This window comes from Mesoplodon mirus (genome assembly GCF_964341445.2).
Source record: "Mesoplodon mirus genome assembly, chromosome: 7".
In the NCBI taxonomy this organism is placed as follows: Eukaryota; Metazoa; Chordata; class Mammalia; order Artiodactyla; family Ziphiidae; genus Mesoplodon; species Mesoplodon mirus.
The window spans coordinates 36,313,120-36,338,328 of record NC_138983.1 but is presented as its reverse complement, the minus strand read 5'-3'; the positions used below and the strand labels follow the sequence as shown (position 1 = coordinate 36,338,328).

At 36.6% G+C, this 25,209-nt stretch overlaps 1 protein-coding gene across 1 annotated transcript in view; it reads left to right on the top strand.

Moving 5' to 3' along the window:
• Positions 1-24,141, top strand: part of CEP57 (centrosomal protein 57) — a 47,932-nt gene extending 23,791 nt beyond the window's left edge. The window contains exons 3-11 of the mRNA XM_082627331.1: positions 3,713-3,883; positions 4,240-4,361; positions 8,221-8,337; positions 9,471-9,548; positions 15,282-15,386; positions 15,938-16,015; positions 20,354-20,592; positions 21,426-21,570; positions 23,287-24,141. Of these exons, the coding sequence (XP_082483457.1) occupies positions 3,713-3,883; positions 4,240-4,361; positions 8,221-8,337; positions 9,471-9,548; positions 15,282-15,386; positions 15,938-16,015; positions 20,354-20,592; positions 21,426-21,570; positions 23,287-23,520 (1,289 nt within the window). The 3' untranslated portion in view covers positions 23,521-24,141. The remainder of the gene's footprint in view (positions 1-3,712; positions 3,884-4,239; positions 4,362-8,220; positions 8,338-9,470; positions 9,549-15,281; positions 15,387-15,937; positions 16,016-20,353; positions 20,593-21,425; positions 21,571-23,286) is intronic.
• Positions 24,142-25,209: the final 1,068 nt, after the last annotated feature.

Here is a 25,209-nt window from a genome sequence, read left to right as displayed (position 1 = left end):
TCGCTCAGCCCCCTGGCTTGGGAAAGAGGCCATGGTAGAAAAGTCACCTGAGGTAAATCAGCCTAGGCCTGTTCTGTGTGCCCTGTGAGGAGAATACTTGAAGACTTGAATAAATGGAGCTATGCAATGTTCCTCAGTGGAAACTCTTAATATTGTGAATAGCACTTAAAGAATGATGTGTGAGAGCTGCATTTTTTCTTTTAATAGAAGGCTTCACTCATAAAGAATGGCCTCACCATGTCAACTAATAACAGATTATAGAGCTATAAATATAGGAAGTGTGGTTTGAGCCGGTTCAGAACTAGACGTTAGTGGAACGGAAAGTTCCTGGACAGGTATGTATAAGGATGGAATTCTAGAAAGGTATCTATAGATTGACATGGAGAAATACTCATATTTGAATAATGTGATATCAACTAGCAAAGGGATAATTTCACTAACTTATAAAAGCATAGAAAAATCCAAAAGGATTTCAACAAAATGTTTATAATTATTATACTGAGATGATAGGATTGTGGGTATCTTGGTTTTCCTTTTCATTTCTGTTTTTTTCCCCTAAATCCTGCTTAATGTGCATTTATTCAGATTTTTTGCAAAAGAAAACGGTTAAACGTTACATACTTAAACTTACGGATTGTAGTACTTGGAAAGAAATTTATATAATCTTAAATACTTTCATTATCGAGCAAGAAAAGAATGAAAATAATTGTAGTTAACACTGCTGTATGATATATAGGAAAGTTGTCAAGACAGTAGATCCTAAGAGTTCTCATCACAAGGAGAAATTTTTTTCTTTTTATTGTATGAATATGAGATATAGAAGTTAACTAAACCTACTGTTTTAATTTCACAATACGTATAAATCAACCCATCATGCTGGACACCTTAAACTTATACATTGATGTATGTCAAGTATTTGTCAGTGAAACTGGAAAAAAAAACCTAAGCATTAATTCAAGTTTGTTAAAGAACCAGTAGAGCTAAGAAAAGTGAGAGAAAGAAGTAATGTTTGGCTTTTGTTTTGTTTTGTTTTGAAATAAAAATGCTGAAGATTCCAAGGAACTTCTGAGAAAGATTCTAAAGAAATGCTAAGATTTTAAGGAAAGAACATAAATCAATTATTTACAAAGTTAGAAATAAGGAGAATATGATAGATGACTATAGGACTATTAAGTTCAGTTCTCTATTAATAAATTTGGGTGTCTTAATAAAATATTTTTAAACATAGATATGAGGGGGGGGGGGTTGACTAGAAAAAAATGTTTAAAACTGTCAAAGTCTCGGTAGGTTCTAGCCCCGAGTAGTTTTAGGGAATAAGTATTGAGAAATGTTTAAATAATCTCCATGATATATTAGCCATTTCAGAAAGCAGTGAAGGAAAGCATATACTTTTGGGGTCTTTTTGTTAATCCAGCATATCCCTGCAATATCATAGTGGCTGATGTATCAAACTACAATAGAGTGTTCCAGCCAATTACAGTAATAACTGTAAATGCAAAGATAAAATACTAGCAAAATCATTTACTGTTAGGTACAGTTTAATGAAGGAATGCAAGAAATGTTTGCTATTACAAAGTTCAGTAAATACTCAGTGGTTCAAAACAGGCAAAAAACTCAAATGGCATGTATTTTCTCTTTTTCTGTTACATTTTTTATCTGATTATTCCAGGTATATCAAAGAATTATTGTTCCTTTAAATACTAGTCTTATGTCTGGGCTCTTTTCCTATTCTCATAGTCTTCTCAGTTGATTTTTCAGGTTTCTGAGTGTGTGTAATCATGTTTCATATCTGTGTTCTTTCTAATTGGATTGTAGTCTCATTGCATACCAGCAAGGATAAGCTGGCTATATTATAAAATGTATCATTCTCCTATTTGGGGCCTGTCACATCCTAGGCACTGAAAAACTAGGTGAATTAATGAATTGTGTTAATACATGGGAATGCGTGCCTTGTTTTGAGTGAGAAAGCTCGATTTTTAAAAGATGGTAGTTCTTCCTACTTTACATATAGTTTACATGAAATTTTATTTAAATCATTGTTTAAGCGAAATGATTCTGAATATTTAATTGGTAAGAATAATTTTGAAATGTTTTAAAGATTTATATACTGTGGGAGACTGGCAGAATTGAAGTTTATATTATAAAGTTTTAGTAATGAAAATACTGGCATAATATTAATGAAACCAGAGTAAAAGAAAGTCCTGAAACTGTGTTGGGTATGTGTAAGTAATAATTATATCTGTATGTATAGATATATGTGTGAACTTGGTATATGATAAAGTTGCCATTTAAAGTTCTTTCTTCAATACAAAAATGTTTGTATGACTTTTATTTGACTTAAAGAATTAAATGTAAAAGTGTATGAAACTAATAAAGGAAAATACAAAGTTTATCTAATCTTGAGGTTACAGAAGAACCTCTTAACAAAGAACTTGATGGGAAAGATTGTTAGATATAGCTATGAAAAATCAAAACATCTTTGTATCAAAACTAGAATTAAAGACAATAAAATGGAACGGGGAGACTAATGAAAAATGGGCATAGAAATTCATAAAAGATGGCCAACAATATATAACAAAATACTTAAACTTTTATTAGAAATGCAAAATAAACTAACCAGAGTAGCATGGGTTTCTTAATCAGAATGGTAGAGATATTGTAATTAGTGATGGTCTGTATTGGCAAAGACATGTACTTCTGATGAAAGTATAAATTGATAAAACCCTTTTTGAAGGTACTTTGCTCAAGAGTCTTTAAAATATGAATATTCTGGGACTTCCCTGGTGGTCCAGTGGTTAAGACTCTGCTCTCTCAATGCAGGGGGCCCAGGTTCAATCCCTGGTCAGGGATCCCGCATGCCGCAACTAAGAGCCCACATGCCACAAGTAAAGATCCTACATGCCGCAACGAAGATCCCGTGTGCCACAGCTAAGACCGGCTATGGCCAAATAAATAAATATGTTTAAAATATAAATAAATAGATAAATAAATAAATAAAATATGAATGTTCTTTGATCCAGTAACTTAGTTTTTCAATTACTAATTGGTCACAAGAAAATAATCTTTTAAGTCTATCTGATTATATGAGGGAATGCTCACAGTTCCATAATGCTAAGTGAAAACACTTAGATCAGTTTTGACCTCAATTTATGTTATACATATAGGAAAAGATTTAAAGAAATGACCAAAATTGATAGTCATTATCTCTTAGGATTATCAGTTCTTCTCTTTGTTGTATTTTCCTGTGCTTTCTACAGTGAATATGTATTATTTTATAATCAAAAGCTTTTTGAGGGGCAGAGTGCTTAGGTTTTTTTTGGAGATCAAAAAGAAATAGTCCTTTATGTACTTGACTATTTTTAGCTCTATAATTGGATTCTGCATGTGATCCTATTAGTAAAACAGAAAAGATTTATAGTTAATAAGTGCCTTGGGACAGTTTATGAATTTTGTATGATTAGCTAAATATTTTTACCATTTTATAAAATCTTTGAAATGTTTTTACCATGGCATTATGCTTTTTACTTGAGTACCTAGCACATTTCAGAGACTCAAAAGATGTCTTTAAATGGAGTTTTTTAAACAATTACCATGTGATGATAATTCCCAAAGAGTGATCCTCCATCAATTTTATTTTTTATTTAGATGAGTTTATTCTTTTTCAGTGAACTTTTTCCATAAGTATTATAGTATCCATGTTTGTATTTGGCAGCTATATTTTCTGCTCTGAAGAATCTTCAAGATAAAATTCGACGTTTAGAACTTGAAAGGATTCAGGCAGAAGAAACCTTGTCTAAAGAAAGAGTTGAATATAAGAAAGTACTGGATGAACAGATACAAGAAAGGGAGAATTCAAAGAATGAGGAATCAAAGCACAATCAAGGTTTGTTTAATTATGAAAGAAATGAAACACTATGAAAATAAGTATTATAAATCTCTAAAAGAAATTCCACATTAGTGTTTTCTAGTGCTTGGTGTCTTCGAGCACTACAAAATTACATTTATATTTGGGAGCATTTTGTGGAACAAGTGCTGATGTCCTGTATTATATTTACTGTCTGAATTCAAGGCAGATTAGACTAACATGCAGAAAGAGAATGACTTAGGTCATCTGAAAAGGCTTCTAGAGCTACTGGAAAATGTTTATTATATATACTGTAGATTCATGTTAAGCAGCTTCTTAAAACTAAAACTTCTGCGAGTGAGCTAATTTCTGCTTTTCTTATGTATTCTTTTTAGAGCTGACATCTCAGCTGTTAGCTGCAGAAAATAAATGTAATCTTTTAGGAAAACAATTGGAATACATGCGTAACATGATAAAGCATGCAGAAGTGGAGAGGACATCTGTATTAGGGAAACAGGTATGTTACTTCATAGAGTCACTCAAGAAAAGTTATAGAGAAAATTAAGTTGATATAAAGACCTTTTATCTCAGTGAGGACTAATGGTGCTGTTAGAAATAATCAATTCTCTGTCCATCTTAAAAGGTAATAGTACCAGTAGTTCATTTTGAAAAACTGCTAGTGGAAGCTTTGAGAAAAATGTGGTTTGTTTTTTCAGCAAAGCTAAAAAGAGGAGTTTCCTTTTTGGATGACCCTCACGCACACTGCCATATCCTCTACACACAGCTTTGACAGCTTCTGCTTTGGAACAGTACAACAGCACAGGACTGAAATTACTTGGGATCAGTTATAACTGGTGTCTGAAGATTTGATTGGTCTTCATTGTTATTGCTGTATTTGGTAGAGTTTTACTTAAATTGGAAAAATACTATACATTTAATTGTGTTTTCAAGTCATGTTAACTCCTTTGTACATTATCAAAAGTATAAATAAGCATATTTTTACCTCTCTGCCTCTTGAATTTTGTTTAAAGACTCAACTCAGCACATTTCAAGGTTCTTTATACTTTGAAAAACTTTTTTACAGTTGTTATTTTAACAAAAATATTTTGCTCTGTTACACCAGAGGTATTTTAATTTAAGTAACCTATGCATTTACGAGAGGACATCTGCAACATCAGTCTCGAATATATTTTTTTAAAACATACCTCCTTTTCCTATTATGAATATAGAATTTGAATTCATCATGAATACCACAGTTTCTGGGCATCTTAACTTTATTATGCAAAAGTTGAATGTTTCTATGCTTAATATTTTGCTGGGTACTCTGCAGTGTGAAAGAAGTTAAATGCTTTCCACCTCAGTCAGCTTTCAGTCATAGTTGGAGATATCAAAGAAATATTTGATTGCACAGCAATATTTAAGAGGATGTTTCAGAAATTTTCATTTGTATTATAGGTCTCTTTACTATGCCATTGAATTTATTTGTGACCATATTTTTTTTTGTTTCCAGTTGGGTCCTCTTCAGTCCACCTATTTTTGTTGTTATTTTAATGTACCATTACTTTGCTTTTTATTCCTTCATTTTATTTCTTTGAACACTATAAAAATTCCCAGTCTTTTTAAAATCATTCTTTTTCTTATGAGAACTGTATACCTATATATATTTTTTTATGATGAACTCTTATTCTTTGGAGTTGTTTATCTTGGGAATTTCATACTTCTAAGTTGTGTAGGCAGCCTTATGAAATGGTTGTGGATTTGCCTTTGCTGGGGCTTGATGGGTTTCCCTGGTTCTGGTCTGCATTTATGATAGTTTGTTGGCTTTGGGCTCTTGCATCGTGCAGATGGTACGTTGCCTGAGATTTATGTCACGTTCCTTGTGTATCTTATACACCAAGGCTATAGGCCTGCCTCATGTAATATTTGGCTTCAGTATTACTTGCTTTTGATTTATCTTTTTTGCATCTGAAGACTTCCCTTTCTTCAAACTTGCTATGCAATTATTATTATTTCTATGTTTTCTCTGACACTTTTGTGTGATGGATGGGGTTGGGAAAGGGATGGTGAGTTAAATCTGCCACATGATTGGAAATGGCAAAACATTATGTACAGTAATACGCAGTTCTCTTCATTGGCATATTTCTGTTCTCGGGTTAGAAAGCATCTATAAGACAACAGTGAGATGTCTTGACTAATATTGATATAGCTGTTAGACATATATATATATATATATATATATATACATATATATATATATGTCTTTGAATTAAGCCCTGTTTTCATCAGTAAAGTTTGATTAGCCCATTTTATAAGAGTGGTTCCAATACTGGAAGTGAAGTGTGATTTGTGCCAATATTTAACTTAATGTATTATTTCAAGGGCAGTAACTATCCACTAAGGTGGGTAGGAGGAAATTAGTAGTTCACACAAATTCCTGAGAAATTTATTGGTTTGTATTACTTTGTCATATTCAAATTTCTATTAGTGTGATACTTATTGCTATAGACTTGTATATGAAGGTACACTGTTTACAAGTTCACGTGCTTAATGTTTTGCTTTTTACCAGTAGACCTTAGTTCAGCAGACTTCCACTTCTTATCCTAGTTTAATGGTTTATCCTGTGGCTGTCAGTCCTTAAATCTGATAGGTGGCAGTCTTTTCAAATCCTTGACCCTAAGCCTGGAAAAAAAAAAATGATGGATGTTTTGCATAGAATTCAGAGGAAGTGTAAATGTTACATACCAAAACCATGATTATTGCCTTAATTAAGAGATTAACTATGTAAGAGAACCAGACTAATTACAACTATTTGTGTGTAGCCTATATGTCTAATAAATACCTTCATTCAGAGCGTATTAACAAGTCTTAGTTAGAGAACCAAATGTTATAATAGTATATAGTAAGAACAACATTTCACTTGTATTTGTTAATTTTCCTCTGGTTTCATCTTAATATTGTTTTCCTGGAATTCCTCTGTAGTACCTAAGTAGTTGTATGAAAAGCCAGACAACATCCCTAGTACTTATTTTACTTGTAACTGGAAGTTTGTACTTTTTAATTTTTATTTTATATTGGAATGTGGTTGATTGACAATGTTGTGTTAGTTTCAGGTGTACAGCAGAGTGATTCAGTTATACATATACATGTGTCTATTCTTTTTCAAATTATTTTCCCATTTAGGTTATTGTAGAATATTCAGCAGAGTTTCATATGCTATACATAGGTCCTTGTTGGTGATCAATTTTAAATATAGAAGTGTGTACATGTCAATCCCAAACTCCCAATTAATCCGTCCCCCCCGACCTTTCCCCTTTGGTGACCATAAGTTTGTTTTCTAAGTCTGTGAGTCTGAAGAAACTTAGTATTTTTTTGATTTTTTAAAGGACTGATTTGTAAAAGTCAGTTTTACAATTGTCTAGGTCATAGCCTACCTTTTCTCAAGTAAAGGTGGTTAGAATCATTTTAGGTTAGTGGGGTTTTTGCCTGGTTACGTTTCAAGGTTTTATATGGTGAAGGAATCTCAGATTCCTTTTAATTTTTTCAGGGAATTTAGATTACTTTTCTTTTTTTGTTTGTTTGTTTTTGGGTGGTTTTTTTTGCGTTACGCAGGCCTCTTACTATTGTGGCCTCTCCCGTTGGCAGAGCACAGGCTCCGGACGCGCAGTCTTAGTGGCCATGGCTAACGGGCCCAGCCGCTCCGCGGCATGTGGGATCTTCCCGGACCGGGGCACGAACCCGCGTCCCCTGCATCGGCAGGCGGACTCTCAACCACTGCGCCACCAGGGAAGCCCTAGATTACTTTTGATTAAGACCTGTAGATCAGATACTTAGGATAGAAGCATCATGACTGAAAAACTATTCATAGGAACACCTTTCTAAAAGTATTATTTTCACTTGTCCAACAAGTGTTTATAGCCACTGTACTAGGCACGTGGAGACCACAAAAATCAGAGACTACTGTGATTGTGGGGTTTTTTGTTTGTTTGTTTTTTTGCGGTACGCAGGCCTCTCATTGTTGTGGCCTCTCCCATTGCGGAGCACAGGCTCCGGACGCACAGGCTCAGCGGCCATGGCTCACGGGCCTAGCTGCTCCACGGCATGTGGGATCTTCCTGGACCGGGGCACAAACCCATGTTCCCTGCATCGGCAGGCGGACTCTCAACCACCGCGCCACCAGGGAAACCCTGTGATTGTGTTTTATAGTCTTGTAGTATAATAACATATATGTAAGTATAAAATAGTGCACTAAGAATATAAGAACTTTGAATAATAAAAAAAAAGAAAAGCCAGACAAGTAGCATACAACATAGTACCCTCAGTGTTAGTTTTTCAGTTTTTTGTCAAATTATTATGCTGTATTTAATATTGTTTCCCAGGTTTCCCTAGAAAGAGAACGACAACATGATCAAACGCATGTTCAAAACCAACTTGAAAAATTGGATCTTCTTGAACAGGAGTATAACAAGCTTATCACAATGCAGGCCCTTGCAGAAGTCAGTGAAAATCTTTTTTACTCATCAATGCATAATATTGGTTCTTATGTAAAATTGGTTATTTTATAATATACTGGATATTTTATAGGAAAAAAAGTGACCTTGTAGCAAAGAAACATAGGAATTTTTTTAAAGGAAGAAATGTAAATTTGGAGAGAAAGTTCACATTTTACCATCTTAGTGTACATAAGGAAGGAGTTCTTTTTGAAAATGTTGAAAGATGAAGTGTTTTTGAGTATCCTTAAGGCTTGTATCACTTGGTTTTTGTTCTCTGAACTAATTTTAGTTTTTTGTTTGTTTTTTTAAATTTTTTATTTATTTTTGGCTGCATGGGGTCTTTGTTGCTGTGCGTGGGCTTTCTCTAGTTGTGGTGAGTGGGGGCTACTCTTCGTTGTGGTGCACGGGCTTCTCATTGCAGTGTCTTCTCTTATTGCAGAGCATGTGCGCTAGGCACGTGGGCTTCAATAGCTGCAGCACACAGACTCAGTAGTTGCAGCACATGGGCCCTAGAGCACACGGGCTTCAGTAGTTGTGGCACGTGGGCTCAGTAATTGTGGCTCGCAGGCTCTAGAGCTCAGGCTCAGCAGTTGTGACGCATGGGCCTAGTTCCTCTGCAGCATGTGGGGTCTTCCCAGACCGGGGATCAAACCTGTGTCCCCTGCCTTGGCAGGTGTATTCCCAACCACTGCGCTGCCAGGGAAGTCCTAATTTTAGTCTCAGTTGATTCATTTGGGAAGTATTTAATACCACTGAGACTATAAAGTTTCAGATTCAGCTTCATGTAGCCCAGGGGTCCCCAGCTGATTAGGAACCGGGCCACACAGCAGGTGAGTGGTGGGTGAGTGAGCAAAGCTTCATCTGCCGCTCTGCATCGCTCACATTACTGCCTGAACCATCCCCCCCCCCACCTCATCCATAGAAAAATTGTCTTCCATGAGAAACTGGTCCCTGGTGCCTAAAAGGTGGGGGACCGCTGATGTAGCCTGTGTGACTTCGTACAGAGGCTGTGTTCTTTGGCTGTGAATTTTACCCATAATTCTGTGGAATTGCAAAGGAGAGTCATGGATAAAAATTTTACAAATAGACACTGAAACTCTTTTCACTATTATCACTTTTAATATTTTTATCACTAGAAAAAAGTGCGAAAGTTAGAAGCAAAACTCCATCTAGAAGAACAGGAAAGGAAACGTATGCAAGCTAAGGCAGCCCAGGTAAGTTGAAATGTGAGCAGGTAGGCTCCACATTTCATGCTACTCTTTATATATAAATAGATGTAGATGTGCGCTGCTTTGATTATTTATAATTTGGATTGGTCCAGTATATAAATTTGCAGACTTAGCTTAATACGGAAAACTATAAACATATTTTTACAGACAGAAAGTAAAAGCTGAGCAATTCTTTAGGGTTTTTTAAATTGTGGGCTTTCGATCAGCTTTATTTTTTTTAAAATCAATAGACTAAAAAATATCAGCGACTGTATACATAATATAATACGTAATCATCTAAAACTTTCCACATTAGTCACTATTGGAAATGTTTGAAAGCCTCATTCAGTATCCTGCTTGTAGGTGCTTCCCTTTTTTGGTGGCCTCGAGACACGAGGACAGTAGCTTAGGTAGTGGGCTGCCCAACAGGTGGTAACCCATACTAATTTACAAAAGCCACCATATAAGGAAAATGAGCTCTGCTCATTCCTAGCCTTGAATTTTTATCCCATGCAGGGGCCACCAGGTGGAATAGGTGAGGCAGTGTGAATTCACAGAATCATTGAGTTTATATATACCAACTAGAACTGCATTTCTAGAAGATATAGCAACATTTCTATATCCACCAAATCGTACAGGCTAAATAAAATACTTCTGTTTATAACTGAAGACTCTCCCCATGTGAGCTTATTAATTCAAATACCTCTCATTTATTGCCCCTCCCCTTCCAAAGTCTTCAAGTTTTATAACATTTACATGTATCTTTTCTCATAATATTAACACAAGAAGCAGGTCCTGATTCCAAAACAATTAGGAGAGGAGGCTCTGCAGTTCAGGTTGTGGCCAGATGCCAGCGGTGTCCTGGGCTCACTTCATAAATGTGCTCGCAGGACTATAAACATCTATTATCTCATCTTTGTTATCTTGTCTGTTTTTCCAGTGCTTCCCAGAAGTCATTGACTTACCATATTCTCTTCCTATTGAACCCGATATATTTTCTTTCTCAAATATTTACCTTCTGATCAATTTGCATGTATTTTTTACCTCTCTGTGCTTTCTGAGTTATATAGTCATTGTGGCTTTATTTTTGACCACCAACAAATTTTGAAATTACTTGATTTCTCTCCCCATTCCACTTTTTAGGGTAGGTAGGCCACTTTACTGTGCCTCTGTTTCCTGACTCATAACATGCAAACTTTAAAGTTATGCTTTATATACATTGTGGTGGTGAGTTCTATTATACATGAAATACAGAATTAACAAGTTCATTATTTTATGAATTTAAAAAATTATTTTGTGGTAGTTTTGTTTTGTATTTAGCAGGCAAAAAGTTGGGACCAAATCAGTTATTACTGATAATAAATATATCAGTAAAGGTTTTGAGTTCTGATAGTGAACACTGTTGTGGTAGAATAGGGGCCAGGGTTGATACGTGGTTCCAAGTCTAACCATAATTTGTGTAGTCCTGGGCGAGATATGTAACCGTTCAGAGCTTGGAATTTTACCACTGATACTGGTCTTTATTTTACATCTTCTTAATGTTGGAGACATCGAACAAGAGAAAATATAATGAAAGCACTTAAAAATGTTAAAAACTCTGCCACACAAATATATGACAGCTACTGGGAAGAACTTAGGAAGTTAAAATAGTTCACTTTTTTTTTCTTTTGTATACTTTTCAAACTCATTGGCTTCATAGGTCTTCCAGAGTAGTAATTTCATGTTCATGGAATTATGTCCATTCACTTTACTATGTATAAAGCATCGTTAGATGTGTGGGAATGTAGACACTCCTGAGAGAGGAATCCCTGTGTTCCTTGTCACTGAATAAATTCTATCCCCAAAGAATGCAGTCATTGTGGGAAGCATTAGTAATGATCTCAGGATTTCTTTTAACTAATCCATTGGTTCTGAGTGTTTGAGCTCCATCATAATTTCCTGAAGAACAGGACCAGATGGCTTCACAGGCGAATTCTATCAAACATTTAGAGAAGAGCTAACACCTATCCTCAAACTCTTCCAAAATATAGCAGAGGGAGGAACACTCCCAAACTCATTCTACGAGGCCACCATCACCTTGATACCAAAACCAGGCAAGGATGTCACAAAGAAAGAAAACTACAGGCCAATATCACTGATGAACATAGATGCAAAAATCCTCAACAAAATACTAGCAAACAGAATCCAACAGCACATTAAAAGGATCATACACCATAATCAAGTGGGGTTTATTCCAGGAATGCAAGGATTCTTCAATATACGCAAATCAATCAATGTGATACACCATATTAACAAGTTGAAGGAGAAAAACCATATGATCATCTCAATAGATGCAGAGAAAGCTTTCGACAAAATTCAACACCCATTTATGATAAAAACCCTGCAGAAAGTAGGCATAGAGGGAACTTTCCTCAACATAATAAAGGCCATATATGACAAACCCACAGCCAACATTGCCCTCAATGGTGAAAAACTGAAAGCATTTCCACTAAGATCAGGAACAAGACAAGGCTGCCCACTCTCACCACTCTTATTCAACTTAGTTTTGGAAGTTTTAGCCACAGCAATCAGAGAAGAAAAGGAAATAAAAGGAATCCAAATTGGAAAAGAAGAAGTAAAGCTGTCACTGTTTGCAGATGACGTGATACTATACATAGAGAATCCGATAGATGCTACCAGAAAACTACTAGAGCTAATCAATGAATTTGGTAAAGTAGCAGGATACAAAATTAATGTACAGAAATCTCTGGCATTCCTGTACACTAAGGATGAAAAATCTGAAAATGAAATCAAGAAAACACTCCCATTTACCATTGCAACAAAAAGAATAAAATATCTAGGAATAAACCTACCTAAGGAGACAAAAGACCTGTATGCAGAAAATTATAAGACACTGATGAAAGAAATTAAAGATGATACAAATAGATGGAGAGATATACCATGCTCCTGGATTGGAAGAATCAATATTGTGAAAATGACTCTACTACCCAAAGCAATCTACAGATTCAATGCAATCCCTATCAAACTACCACTGGCATTTTTCACAGAACTAGAACAAAAAATTTCAGAATTTGTTTGGAAAAACAAAAGACCCCGAATACCCAAAGCAATCTTGAGAACGAAAAACAGAGCTGGAGGAATCAGGCTCCCTGACTTCAGACTATACTTCAAAGCTACAGTTATTAAGACAGTGTGGTACTGGCACAAAAACAGAAAGATAGATCAGTGGATCAGGATAGAAAGCCCAGAGATAAACCCACGCACATATGGTCAACTTGTCTTTGATAAAGGAGGCAGGAATGTACAGTGGAGAAAGGACAGCCTCTTCAATAAGTGGTGCTGGGAAAACTGGACAGGGACATGTAAAAGTATGAGATTAGATCATTCCCTAACACCATACACAAAAATAAGCTCAAAATGGATTAAAGACCTAAATGTAAGGCCAGACACTATCAAACTCTTAGAGGAAAATATAGGCAAAACACTCTATGACATAAATCACAGCAAGATCCTTTTGGACCCACCTCCTTGAGAAATGGAAATAAAAACAAAGATAAACAAATGGGACCTAATGAAACTTCAAAGCTTTTGCACAGCAAAGGAAACCATAAGACCAAAAGACAACCCTCAGAATGGGAGAAAATATTTGCAAATGAAGCAACTGACAAAGGATTAATCTTCAAAATTTATAAGCAGCTCATGCAGCTCAATAGCAAAAAAACAACCCAATCCAAAAATGGGCAGAAGACTTAAATAGGCATTTCTCCAAAGAAGATATACAGACTGCCAACAAACACATGAAAGAATGCTCAACATCATTAATCATTAGAGAAATGCAAATCAAAACTACAATGAGATATCATCTCACACCAGTCAGAATGGCCATCATCAAGAAATCTAGAAACAATAAATGCTGGGGAGGGTGTGGAGAAAAGGGAACACTCTTGCACTGCTGGTGGGAATGTGAATTGGTACAGCCGCTATGGAGAACAGTATGGAGGTTCCTTAAAAAACTACAAATAGAACTACCATATGACCCAGCAATCCCACTACTAGGCATATACCCTGAGAAAACCATAATTCCAAAAGAGACATGTACCAAAATGTTCATTGCAGCTCTATTCACAATAGCCCGGAGCTGGAAACAACCTAAGTGTCCATCATCGGATGAATGGATAAAGAAGATGTGGCACATATATACAATGGAATATTACTCAGCCATAAAAAGAAACGAAATTGAGCTATTTGTAATGAGGTGGATGGACCTAGAGTCTGTCATACAGAGTGAAGTAAGTCAGAAAGAGAAAGACAAATACCGTATGCTAACACATATATATGGAATTTAAGGGAAAAAAATGTCATGAAGAACCTAGGGGTAAAACAGGAATAAAGACACAGACCTACTTGAGAATGGACTTGAGGATATTGGGAGGAGGAAGGGTAAGCTGTGACAAAGCGAAGGAGAGGCATGGACATATATACAGTACCAAACGTAAGGTAGATAGATAGTGGGAAGCAGCCGCATAGCACAGGGAGATCAGCTCCGTGCTTTGTGACCGCCTGGAGGGGTGGGATAGGGAGGGTGGGAGGGAGGGAGACGCAAGAGGGAAGGGATGTGGGAACAGATGTATATGTATGACTGATTCACTTTGTTACAAAGCAGAAACTAATAAAAAAAAAAAACTTTTAAAATATAAATTTCCCCAGCCTGTAATGTTTAAAATCATGACATCTGGAGAGGCACCTGACAATCTGAATTTTCTCATAAACTCCAATTTTGATACATAGGCAGGTTTGAAAACCAGTATTCTAGACAAATACACACACAGACACACACTCACACACACACATCTGTGAATATGTATGTAATTATATATATGTATATATATATATATATATATTTTTTTTTTGGGCAGTACGCGGGCCTCTCACTGCCGTGGCCTCTCCCGTTGCGGAGCACAGGCTCTGGACGCACAGGCTCAGCAGCCATGGCTCACGGGCCCAGCTGCTCCGCGGCATGTGGGATCTTCACAGACCGGGGCATGAACCCGTGTCCCCTGCATTGGCAGGTGGACTCTCAACCACTGCGCCACCAGGGGAGCCCTGTAATTATATTTTTTAAGGAAAGTTGAAAACAGCAGTCCTTGTTTGAAATCCTTAGCAATTGTTTGTGGAATTTCTACCATATTAAATTAATGTAGTTACTAAGCTTCTAGAGAAAAGGGGTTGATAACATTCTCTGATATACCTCCCAGTTCTTTTGGACATAGATTTCCAGTTCCTTCTTCTTACATTGTTAAGTGTATGAGTTTTTAAAAGAGGAAGAAATTGTACTTTGTTCTCCAGCTGCTTTGTGTCCAGCGCTGTTGTATATGCCGTGCGTGAAAAGAAGAAAATGTTGAAACATTGGTTTGGAGTTGGAAATACTGCCTTTAACTCATTAGACATAATTTAAGGACCAACCTCAAATAAGGAGCTAAAAGTTTCCAGGCTAAGTGAAAGGACAAACTATAGGACAGCACTTTAAGTAAATTGAGAGAGTGGTATTGATTTAAAATATTGGATAAATGTTGACGGATTGATTCCAGATATAGCTACACAGCTATGATGGGTTTTTCATTCTATACTATACAATACTACTGTAGGTTTTTTTAACAGGCCTTTACATGGCAGATCTCACATTTGAATCATAGCTTTTATTTCTACAGTATTAACTTTAGGCTCTCATATTTTTCCTAGTTGCAGACTGCTCTAGAAACAAATAGACTTATCTTTGAAGATAAGGCAACTTCATGTGTTCCCAATGCAAAAAGAATTAAAAAGAAGTCAAAACCACCAGAAAAGGTATGAAAAAAGAACCATTAAGTCATAGTGCTGGTTATTACTTGGCATAGTTTATGTGAAAACACTGATAAACCATGTGGTACTTCAACCTTGGATGAGTGAATCTCTTTCATTTTCAGTTTCTTCATTGGGAAAATGGGGATAAGTAATATCTACTTCTAAATTTTCACCCTGACAGTGAGATAATATATATGAAAGTGTTAGAACTACATAGCACTGCACAAATATTAGTTACTATTCAGTATCACATTATCTTTTGCACTTAAAAGTTTGTGTATATATATATGCAAGCGTGCCCGTGCACACACACACACACAGTTTCTCTACTGAGACTGTAACTGATGTTTTGTCAGGAACTATTTTTTCTTTCCTAGCCTTTCCTAGGCTAGGATATGTGTTGACAAGTATTATTAGGAGCTCCAGACCATAATGCCAATAGAGATAAAACAAGCAGCAGCCCAGCAGTAAGCTGAAGTTTCAGGTTAGTCCTATATAGCCAGCTTTTATCATCATGTGAGTAAAATTGCTCTTCTTTTTTCTTTTCCATGCAGAAAGGTTCTAGGAACTGTTTTGCTGCACAACCACATTATAGATTATGCTTGGGTGATATGCCATTTGTAGCTGGAAAGGTGAGTTGGTCGAACTGTGGCTTTTTTTGTACAACTTAGATCTTTGAATTAAATCCACTCATCTGCCTGTATACCTATAAACGGCAGAAATTTTTTTCTGCTTTTTTACCAATTGGATCATAGTGATTTGAGAATGAGATGAAGGAAAGTTTTATGGGACTGGGGGAGCAGGGAGGAGACTGGGGGGACACTTTAAAGCAGGTAGAGTCTATGCAGAAGGGAAGTTATGAGCAAAAGCAGAGACTCTGGTTTGCAGAAGGTGTGGTTGCAGATAGGAAATAGTATATTTGTAGCACTGGATTTTTAGTATCAGCCCTGTTGATTTGTATTTTATAGATATTTAAATGAAAAGAAGTCACATCCTCTGTGTCCTCACATGCTTATTACTTATAGGATTCATTCTCCAAGAAGCAGTCATACATAGACTTGAATCTTAAGTTCCTTTAGTGCTTAAAAATGTGGAGATGATAATTTTATCAAATATCAGCAAGTACTGGGTGATTTCTAAGAAGTGCTTAACATTGTGTTAGTTTATACCACTTTTTCATTAATGTTTGTGTTGCTGGTTGTTTCATGTATAGATGCCTTGAGTATCCAACTAGATTGTGAATTTGAGAAGCTTGAGGAGTAAATTTTAATTTTAGGTATTTGTTTATTTTAACCCCATAGTAAATCCTCAGTGAAAGCTTAGGGAATGAACTATTTCCTAGCTTTTCCACTTGCCCTTTGTAGATGTGTGCGGCCAGATCACTTTTAAAAAGTTTTGTCGTTGGCTGTCCTTTACCCTAAATTTAACCTCTTCTTAGATTGCAGACCATCTTTTGACCTACCAAGGTCAAAAGGTTCATCTCTGAACCTTTGTTCCTAACCAAGGTTCTTCTACTTTGCCATAGAATCTTTGAGTTGGGCTGGGAAGTTTCTCAAAGGATGACCAGCTGCATCAGAATCATTGACTATGCATCTGAAAAAGCAGATTACGAAGCCCCACCACAGTTCTACTAAATCAGAATTTTCTGGGTGTGGGACCTAGAAAGTATAGTCAGTTGTTCCCGAGTCTCAATCTAATGTTCATTTAGATTTGGGACCCACTTAGTACAGTTCCCTGTCCAATGTTTTCATTATGTAAACATCCAGAATAATGGTCATGTACTCTGTCCAAATACATCTACTGATGAGACCTCATTATACCCTCAAACAGCCCTTCACAGTTCTAGACAGCTTTATTTGAAAGTTCCTAAGTGAGATGAAATCTGTCACTATAAATTCTACTCATTGGTATTTTTTTTTTCTGCTCTCAGGGATCCATATAGACCAAATGAACCCTTAACTATAGGAAAATTTTAAAACTTTAGAAGATAGCTGTATCTTTTTTTAGTCTTATATTGATAATAGATTAAGGGTTCTTTTTGTTTTAATTAACTATTTTTTGGCTGTGTCGTGTCTGAGTTGCAGCATGTGGTATCTTTGTTGAGGCATGCAGGATCTTTTGTTGCGGCGCAAAGACTCTTCATTGCAGTGTGCGGGCTTCTCTCTAGTTGTGGTGTGCCGGTTTTCTCTTCTCTAGTTGCAGCACGCAGGCTCCAGAGCATGTGGGCTCTGTAGTTTGCGGCCCGTGGGTTCTCTAGTTGAGGTGCCTGGGCTCAGTAGTTGTGACGCACAGGCTTAGTTGCCCCACAGCATGTGGGATCTTTGTTCCCAGACCAGGGATTGAACCCATGTCCCCTGCATTGGAAGGCGGATTCTTTACCACTGGACCACCAGGGAAGTCCCAGATAGCTGTATCTTTATTCTCATCTCCTTATTCTAGGTTATAAATAATTCTTTTTCTTCAGCTATTCATCATAAGATATGCTTTATGAGTTTCTTAACCACCTCCTCACTCTCTTCCTGAATCGAATATAGTCCTCTAAATGTGGTGTGACTAGCACAGGATAGAGAGTCTTGGTCATGTTCTGGATAGTCTGTTAACTCAGGCTAGCATCACATTAATGTTATGGGGAAGCCACAGCATCCCTTTCACTCATTAATTCTAGAGTCATCTGCAGTAATAGGTCTTCTACTTAGTCTTAGCATCAGCCTCTCTAGGTCCTATACTTGTGGAGTTGATTTTTTTTATACAGAATTTTTAATCAAATGCAGTACTATAGGAATTGATTCACCTATCCCACATTAGATTAGAATCTAGTTCAGTCTTCCATTATGTATGTGTTATCCCCAAATTTAATTTGCCTATCTTTGGTAATTCTCACTGAAGTCATTAATACTTGAACAGGACAGGTTCAAAGATAGGGCTTTTCAACCTGAGGTCTTCTTTTCAAGTTGTAATTTGTACTTTTTGTGAAATATTCAAACAGCTAAGAATGCTGTCATCTGAGCGTTTCCCAAACTTATCTGTTGTGGAGGACCAGTTTTTATTTTTATTTATACATTGTCATAAACCAGTACATTTGTAAAGTGAAATAAAGGTGAATTACTAGAAAAAATGAAATTTAAAAGACAAAATAAACGTTACAATTTTTCTAATTACGAGATTCGAGACATAAAATTTCCTTAATAGTCAGAAAAATAACAGGAAAAAGAACTTCAAGATTCTTTTAGCTCTTCTAGTTCCTTTGCCTTTCCATGTGACTTTTAGAAAAAACGTCTCTACCAAAGAAAAGGTCTTGCTGGAATTTTGATAGGAACTGTATTAATTTGGGAGGATTGACATCCTTCTTGAGTCTTTTAGCCCATGAGAATGGTACATCTCTTACTTATTTAAGATCTTTGATTTGTTTCATCAGGATTTTCATCGTATTAGTCCCATTCCTGTTTTATCAGATTTATATACAACTTTTTTTGAGCAATTGTAAATTGTGTTGTTTTAATTTCAGCTTCTACATGATCATTGTTAGTACATTTGAGTTTTTATGTTAATCTTACATTCTGTGACCTTGCTGAATTCACTTATTAGTCCTAGGAATTATTTCTTGGATTTACGTAAGCTTTTCTATGTGAAGAATCATGTCATTTGTAAATGAGGATAGTTTATTTCTTCCTTTTTACTTTGTGTGCCTTTTATTTCCTTTCTTGCCTTACTGCACTGGCTAGGATTTCCTGCATCATGTTGTAAGTAAGAGTGATGAGAGTGGATACCCTTGCCTTTTTGCTGATCTTCAGGGGAAAGGATTCAGTCTTTCACCAATAAGTATGATATTAGCTGTAGATTCTTTGTTTGTGCTCTTTGTCAACTTGAGGAAATTTCTGTCTGTTCCTGCTTTGCTGAAAGTTTATACCCTTAATGGGTGTTGGATTTTTTCAAATGCTTTTCTTCATCAAATGATATGGTTATATGATTTTTCTTCTTTACCTTTTTTATATGCTGGATTACATAGATTCATTTTCAAACATTGAACTAGCCTTGCATTCCTGGAACACACTGATTGAGTTTGGCATGCTACCTAGGAATCTGCATTTTAAACTTGCTTATGGAGCCAAGTTGGCCCAACCATCTGTTTATAAATTGAAATTGCACATTGAGACTTGTTCAGTGTTCAAAATAAAAACAAAAATTTTGAGAGGGCTACCAGGTTTTTCCCGTTGCTTATGTGACAAGCATGAACTTAATGCTTCCTACTAGAGGACAGAGAAATGAATACGGTAATAGTCCCTATCACCTGGAAGTGCTTACACTACTTAATAGGTGGAAAAGACATGCAAACACAGTTACAATATATTGTGATAAATCCTGTGATCGAGATAAATGCCACAGGTGATCTGAGAATGGACCAATTAATTACCTGGATGTTTTAAGAAGGTCTACAAATCATGTATTTGAACTGGGTTTTTCAAAATGGTATAAAAATTGGCACACAAAAGAAATGGCATGTGCAAATACAGTTCATTCAAATAGTGGAGAGCAGGTAGGAGATAGTGGGACATGAGGCCAAGGTGTAGAAGTTGCAGCTTAGTGTTATAGGGCCTTGATTTCTGTGCTGAGGAGTTTGGACATTAGAGTCAGCAAGCTTAACATTAAAGGGTGTCAAATAGAAGAACGTGATCAGAATAATATTTTCGGAGGATAACTGATAGAACTATGGAGTTAGAGGCTGAAGAGACTGGGAGCAGGGGACAGTTGGGATGTTCATCCATAGCTCATAGAGATGGGTGTGTAAGCCAAGTGGATAACACTAGGGTGGAGAGTAAGGGGAGACTGGAGATGCACTGTACACCAGGAGGCTTGTATCACAGGCTTTTCTGTGGAGGTGGAGAGGGTCTTTTTACCCAGGCTTATGGGGGAAAGAGAAAACATTTTTCTAGAGGATGTGGCTTCAGTTACTTCTCTTCATTTTTCTTCAGTCCACCAGCCCTAGTCATGCTGTGGTAGCCAATGTTCAACATGTCTTACATCTACTGAAGCAACACAGTAAAGTCTTGTGCAATGATCGAGTAGTCAGCAGTGTTCCTTTGGCAAAGCAAGTGTCTTCACGAAGTGGGAAAAGCAAGAAGTCAGCAACGCCTCCCCGCTCTAGCAGCATTAATGAAGAGCTGGCAGAAGTCTTAGAGACTTTACAACATGAATTTGGGCAAATGAGCTTGTGAGTTTCAGTTTTTTCGTTTTTTAGTTATATTTAGTTCTAAAACCTCATTTAACTTCTTGGTGACTTTATTAATTCTGTCTTTCATGTTTCAATATTTTAAGAAATATTTGTTGAACACAGTCCTTGCACCAACCACTGAACAAGTTACTAGGACTTTAACCAATACAACTGTTCTGGGTGAAATTTCTCCTTTTTCTATAATTGTTAAATGTTTTGGAGACCAAGGTTTACATTTAAGTTTTATTTCCTTGTTTGGGAGCTTGATCTACATTAACTTTGGCGAAACGTAACTGATAAGTTAGGAAGTGAGTGTTTGAAGAACAAGATCCTTCTCTAGACTTTCCTTTTCTACATATGTACTGCTCTTGTGGGGGAGGTAGAGATATAAGTAATTAGCTCTTTGAAATTAAGAACTTTTCTTGCATTTGCATCCAGTACCTTTTTTAAACTTTTACACTATCACTAATAATATGGAAAATTTTGCTCTGTTTTAAAAAATTGAGTCTTTTTTTTTTTTAGGTTTGTTTTTGGGTTTTTTTTGTGGACCATTTTTAAAGTCTTTATTGAATTTGTTACAGAATTGCTTCTGTTTTTTTTATGTTTTGGTTTTTTGGCCTTGAGGCATTTGGGATCTTAGCTCCCCGACCAGGGATCGAACCTGCACCCCTACACTGGAAGGCGAAGTCTTAACCACTGGACCACCAGGGAAGTCCCAAAATTGAGTCATTTTTTAATGCACAGAGCAGTGGTCCCATGGTGAGTGAGATGTAGTGGACTTAACCAGCTAACACAGAAAACTTAACCAAGCTCTCCTTCTGTTTTTTATACAGTGATCACCAGCAGCTTGTGAAACTTATCCAAGAATCACGAACCACTGAACTGAAAGACAACCTAGAGTGCGAACTGGAGGCATTAGTGGGCAGGATGGAGGCAAAGGCCAATCAAATAACTCAAGTTCGAAAATATCAAGCCCAAGTAACTCTGTTTTCCTTAACTCATTTCTAATGATTAAAAAACAAGAGTAAAACAGAACAAAACAACCCCTTTTCTTCAAATATGTTAATTGATGCCCTTGTAAGTGTATCATAGATAGAAAGCTACAGGAAGTATTTTTCACTGTAGACACTTATTAATTCATTGCATTAGTTATTAAGAATTGGTGTTAAGCAGGCTAAGAAAGAAGACACTGTCTTGAAGTCTCTGAGTAGATTTTATAATCTAAAATACATCTTACAAGTACTGAATATATTTAATATTCTTATATGAACAAGCTTTACCTCTGTGATGAGTTTAAATGATTCAATGTTTACCCAGGTCTTTTTAAAAACACCTAGAAATTCTTAATTTCTAAAGGAATAAATCAGATGTAAATATGTGAAAAAGATCTTTAGTTACATTTATGTTACTAATTATATTAATAAAACAACCATGTATTTAAGTACCTACTAAGTGCAATGGGAAGTCACACTCCAGGGTTTCCATCCAGAGAGAAATGTAATGATTGGTGTATTTAAGAGATGACTGTGACTGCCGGGAGGGGGTAGAGACAGGAGAGAGGCTGTGAGACCAACTATGCCATTTAAGCTTATCTTGATCAGAGGTTACCGGTGACTGCAGTTGGAGGAAGTAGACAGATTTGAGGTGAGTCTTGGAAATAGAATTATCAGGGCTGCTTGCTGCTGGATATCATGTGGAGGGAGAGGACGGTGGGTACAGCTGACTGAAACGGAGAAGACTGGTAGCAGAACAGGTTGGCAGACATTTATTAATTGGTTGCTGTGTAATAGGCACAATGCTGAGTGCTCTATGTCATCTTATTTAATTTTCATGGAAGGCTTATGAAGTGAGTATATATTGCATTTTACAAATGAGGAAACTGGAGCCAAGGTCCTGGGAGGTGGGCATACCCTAAAATGAAATTATTTAACTTGCCCAAGGATACTGGCTCACTGGTAAATGGCAGAGGTATGATGGCAGACTGGGGTCTTTGCAACTCCAAAACCTAGCTTTTTAAGTATTTTTTCCCAAAGTTCACATACTAAAAATAAAAGAATAAATGCAAGCAAATGATTCCTATAGGAGTAATGATCTAATTTGTTTCCTGTACATTAGATTTAACTTTATTCTAATGGAAAACCAGTGTGCCAGCAGCAATTTATTTCAGCCAGCAGCTAAAGTAAAAATAAAGCTCCCTATTTGAAATAAATTATTCTAAAAGGTGAAATAATAAAATTAAAAATCCTTTTCATAGTATTAATACATTACCATTACATCCCTTCATCCAACTGCAACGTGCTTCTTTGTCTGTGCAGACTAGTTTCTAGGATGCCTTTCTCAGTGTATTAGAATCCTGTCTTCCATTTCCCATGTCAGATTTTTTTGCCGCCTCCTTGAGACCTTCCCCTGAACTCCCTTGCTTCTCACTCACCCTGTGCTGTACTTTGGCAACTCTTAACTTCTGATACAGCACCAGAATTGATGTGTTGACTCTTGTTTACAGGTGTTTATGTCACTATATATTTTAAACACTGTTAAATGACTAGTACAATAGATTTTTGAAGCCTTTAAAAATATAAATCCAGAATATATTATATGCGTTTTAGTTAGTATGAGAGTTAGAAATACCAGTTTTCAGAAAAATATGTTTTCATTAATTTCTCGTTTTTTCCCTGCCTTGGCTTTTTGGTATAGCTGGAGAAACAGAAGTTGGGGAAGCAGAAGAGGGAATTAAGAACCACCAAAAAGACTCTTGATGAGGAAGGAAACAGCAGCAGCCGTTCTTCTGCAACCACAGGGACCACAAATAAGAAGGGCTTTGCCAAACCGAGACCTGGAGAAAAAAGCAGGAAAAATCTTCAGTTATTGAAGGACCTGCAAACCATACAGAATTCATTACAGAACAATAGTTTGTGTTGGGTTTACTGACTGGTACCAGGTCATAAATGTTATTCACATAATCCGTACCTCATCAATCAGATGTTGACAGTTTACTTTCCAGGTCTCATACTCTTACGTTGGAATTAATTAATAGCAGGTATTAAGGGGCCCAAGTTTCATTACACAGGCTTATTGTGTTACGTATCACAACTAAACGTTAAACCATCTAAATGGAAACCAGGGGAATTTTAAAGGCCAAGAAGCCACACATACTCTGTTTCTTTGTTTGAGATGAATTTGCTGTACTGAGATATTGCACTTTGTAAAGAAATTACCAATTTTCTACTTGTGGGTATGATTTTTTTACATAGTTCTGTATATCTAAGTAAGATGAGGTTTAAGTTATGAAAGTATGAGGCTGTCCCATAGGCAGTGTTTGAAAAGTCTCATTTTTAAATCTTCCCCTGGTGTGAATCGCCCACTTCTCCTTTTCAATGCAACCATTAAGTGTACTTTGCTTCAACTATTGATGGGGGTTTTCTATATTTAAATATTTATACATATTTAAGAGGATTGTTTTCTTTTGCTCTTTGACACTTCAAACATTGATCAGTGTTAAATACACCGTTATCGATGTTAATCCACCATTAAAATTTTTATTTTATTTTATTTTATTAGTCTCTGCTTTACAACAAAGTGAATCAGTCATACATATACATCTGTTCCCACATCCCCTCCCTCGTGTGTCTCCCTCCCTCCCACCCTCCCCATCCCACCCCTCCAGGCGGCCACAAAGCACGGAGTCGATCCCCCCGTGCCACGTGGCCACCCCCCACCATCAATCCACCCCACGCCCGGCAGTGTATACACGTCCATGCCTCTCCCCCGCCCCGTCACAGCCCACCCCCCCCATATCCCCAAGCCCACCCCCAGTAGGTCTGTGTCTCTATTCCTGTTTTACCCCTAGGTTCTTCATGACATTTTTTTTTCTTAAATTCCATATATATGTGTTAGCATACGGTATTTGTCTTTCTCTTTCTGACTTACTTCACTCTGTATGACAGACTCTAGGTCTATCCACCTCATTACAAATAGCTCAGTTTCGTTTCTTTTTATGGCTGAGTAATATTCCATTGTATATATGTGCCACATCTTCTTTATCCATTCATCCGATGATGGACACTTAGGTTGTTTCCAGCTCCGGGCTATTGTGAATAGAGCTGCAATGAACATTTTGGTACATGTCTCTTTTGGAATTATGGTTTTCTCAGGGTATATGCCTAGTAGTGGGATTGCTGGGTCATATGGTAGTTCTATTTGTAGTTTTTTAAGGAACCTCCATACTGTTCTCCATAGCGGCTGTACCAATTCACATTCCCACCAGCAGTGCAAGAGTGTTCCCTTTTCTCCACACCCTCTCCAGCATTTATTGTTTCTAGATTTCTTGATGATGGCCATTCTGACTGGTGTGAGATGATATCTCATTGTAGTTTTGATTTGCATTTCTCTAATGATTAATGATGTTGAGCATTCTTTCATGTGTTTGTTGGCAGTCTGTATATCTTCTTTGGAGAAATGCCTATTTAAGTCTTCTGCCCATTTTTGGATTGGGTTGTTTGTTTTTTTGCTATTGAGCTGCATGAGCTGCTTATAAATTTTGGAGATTGATCCTTTGTCAGTTGCTTCATTTGCAAATATTTTCTCCCATTCTGAGGGTTGTCTTTTGGTCTTGTTTAT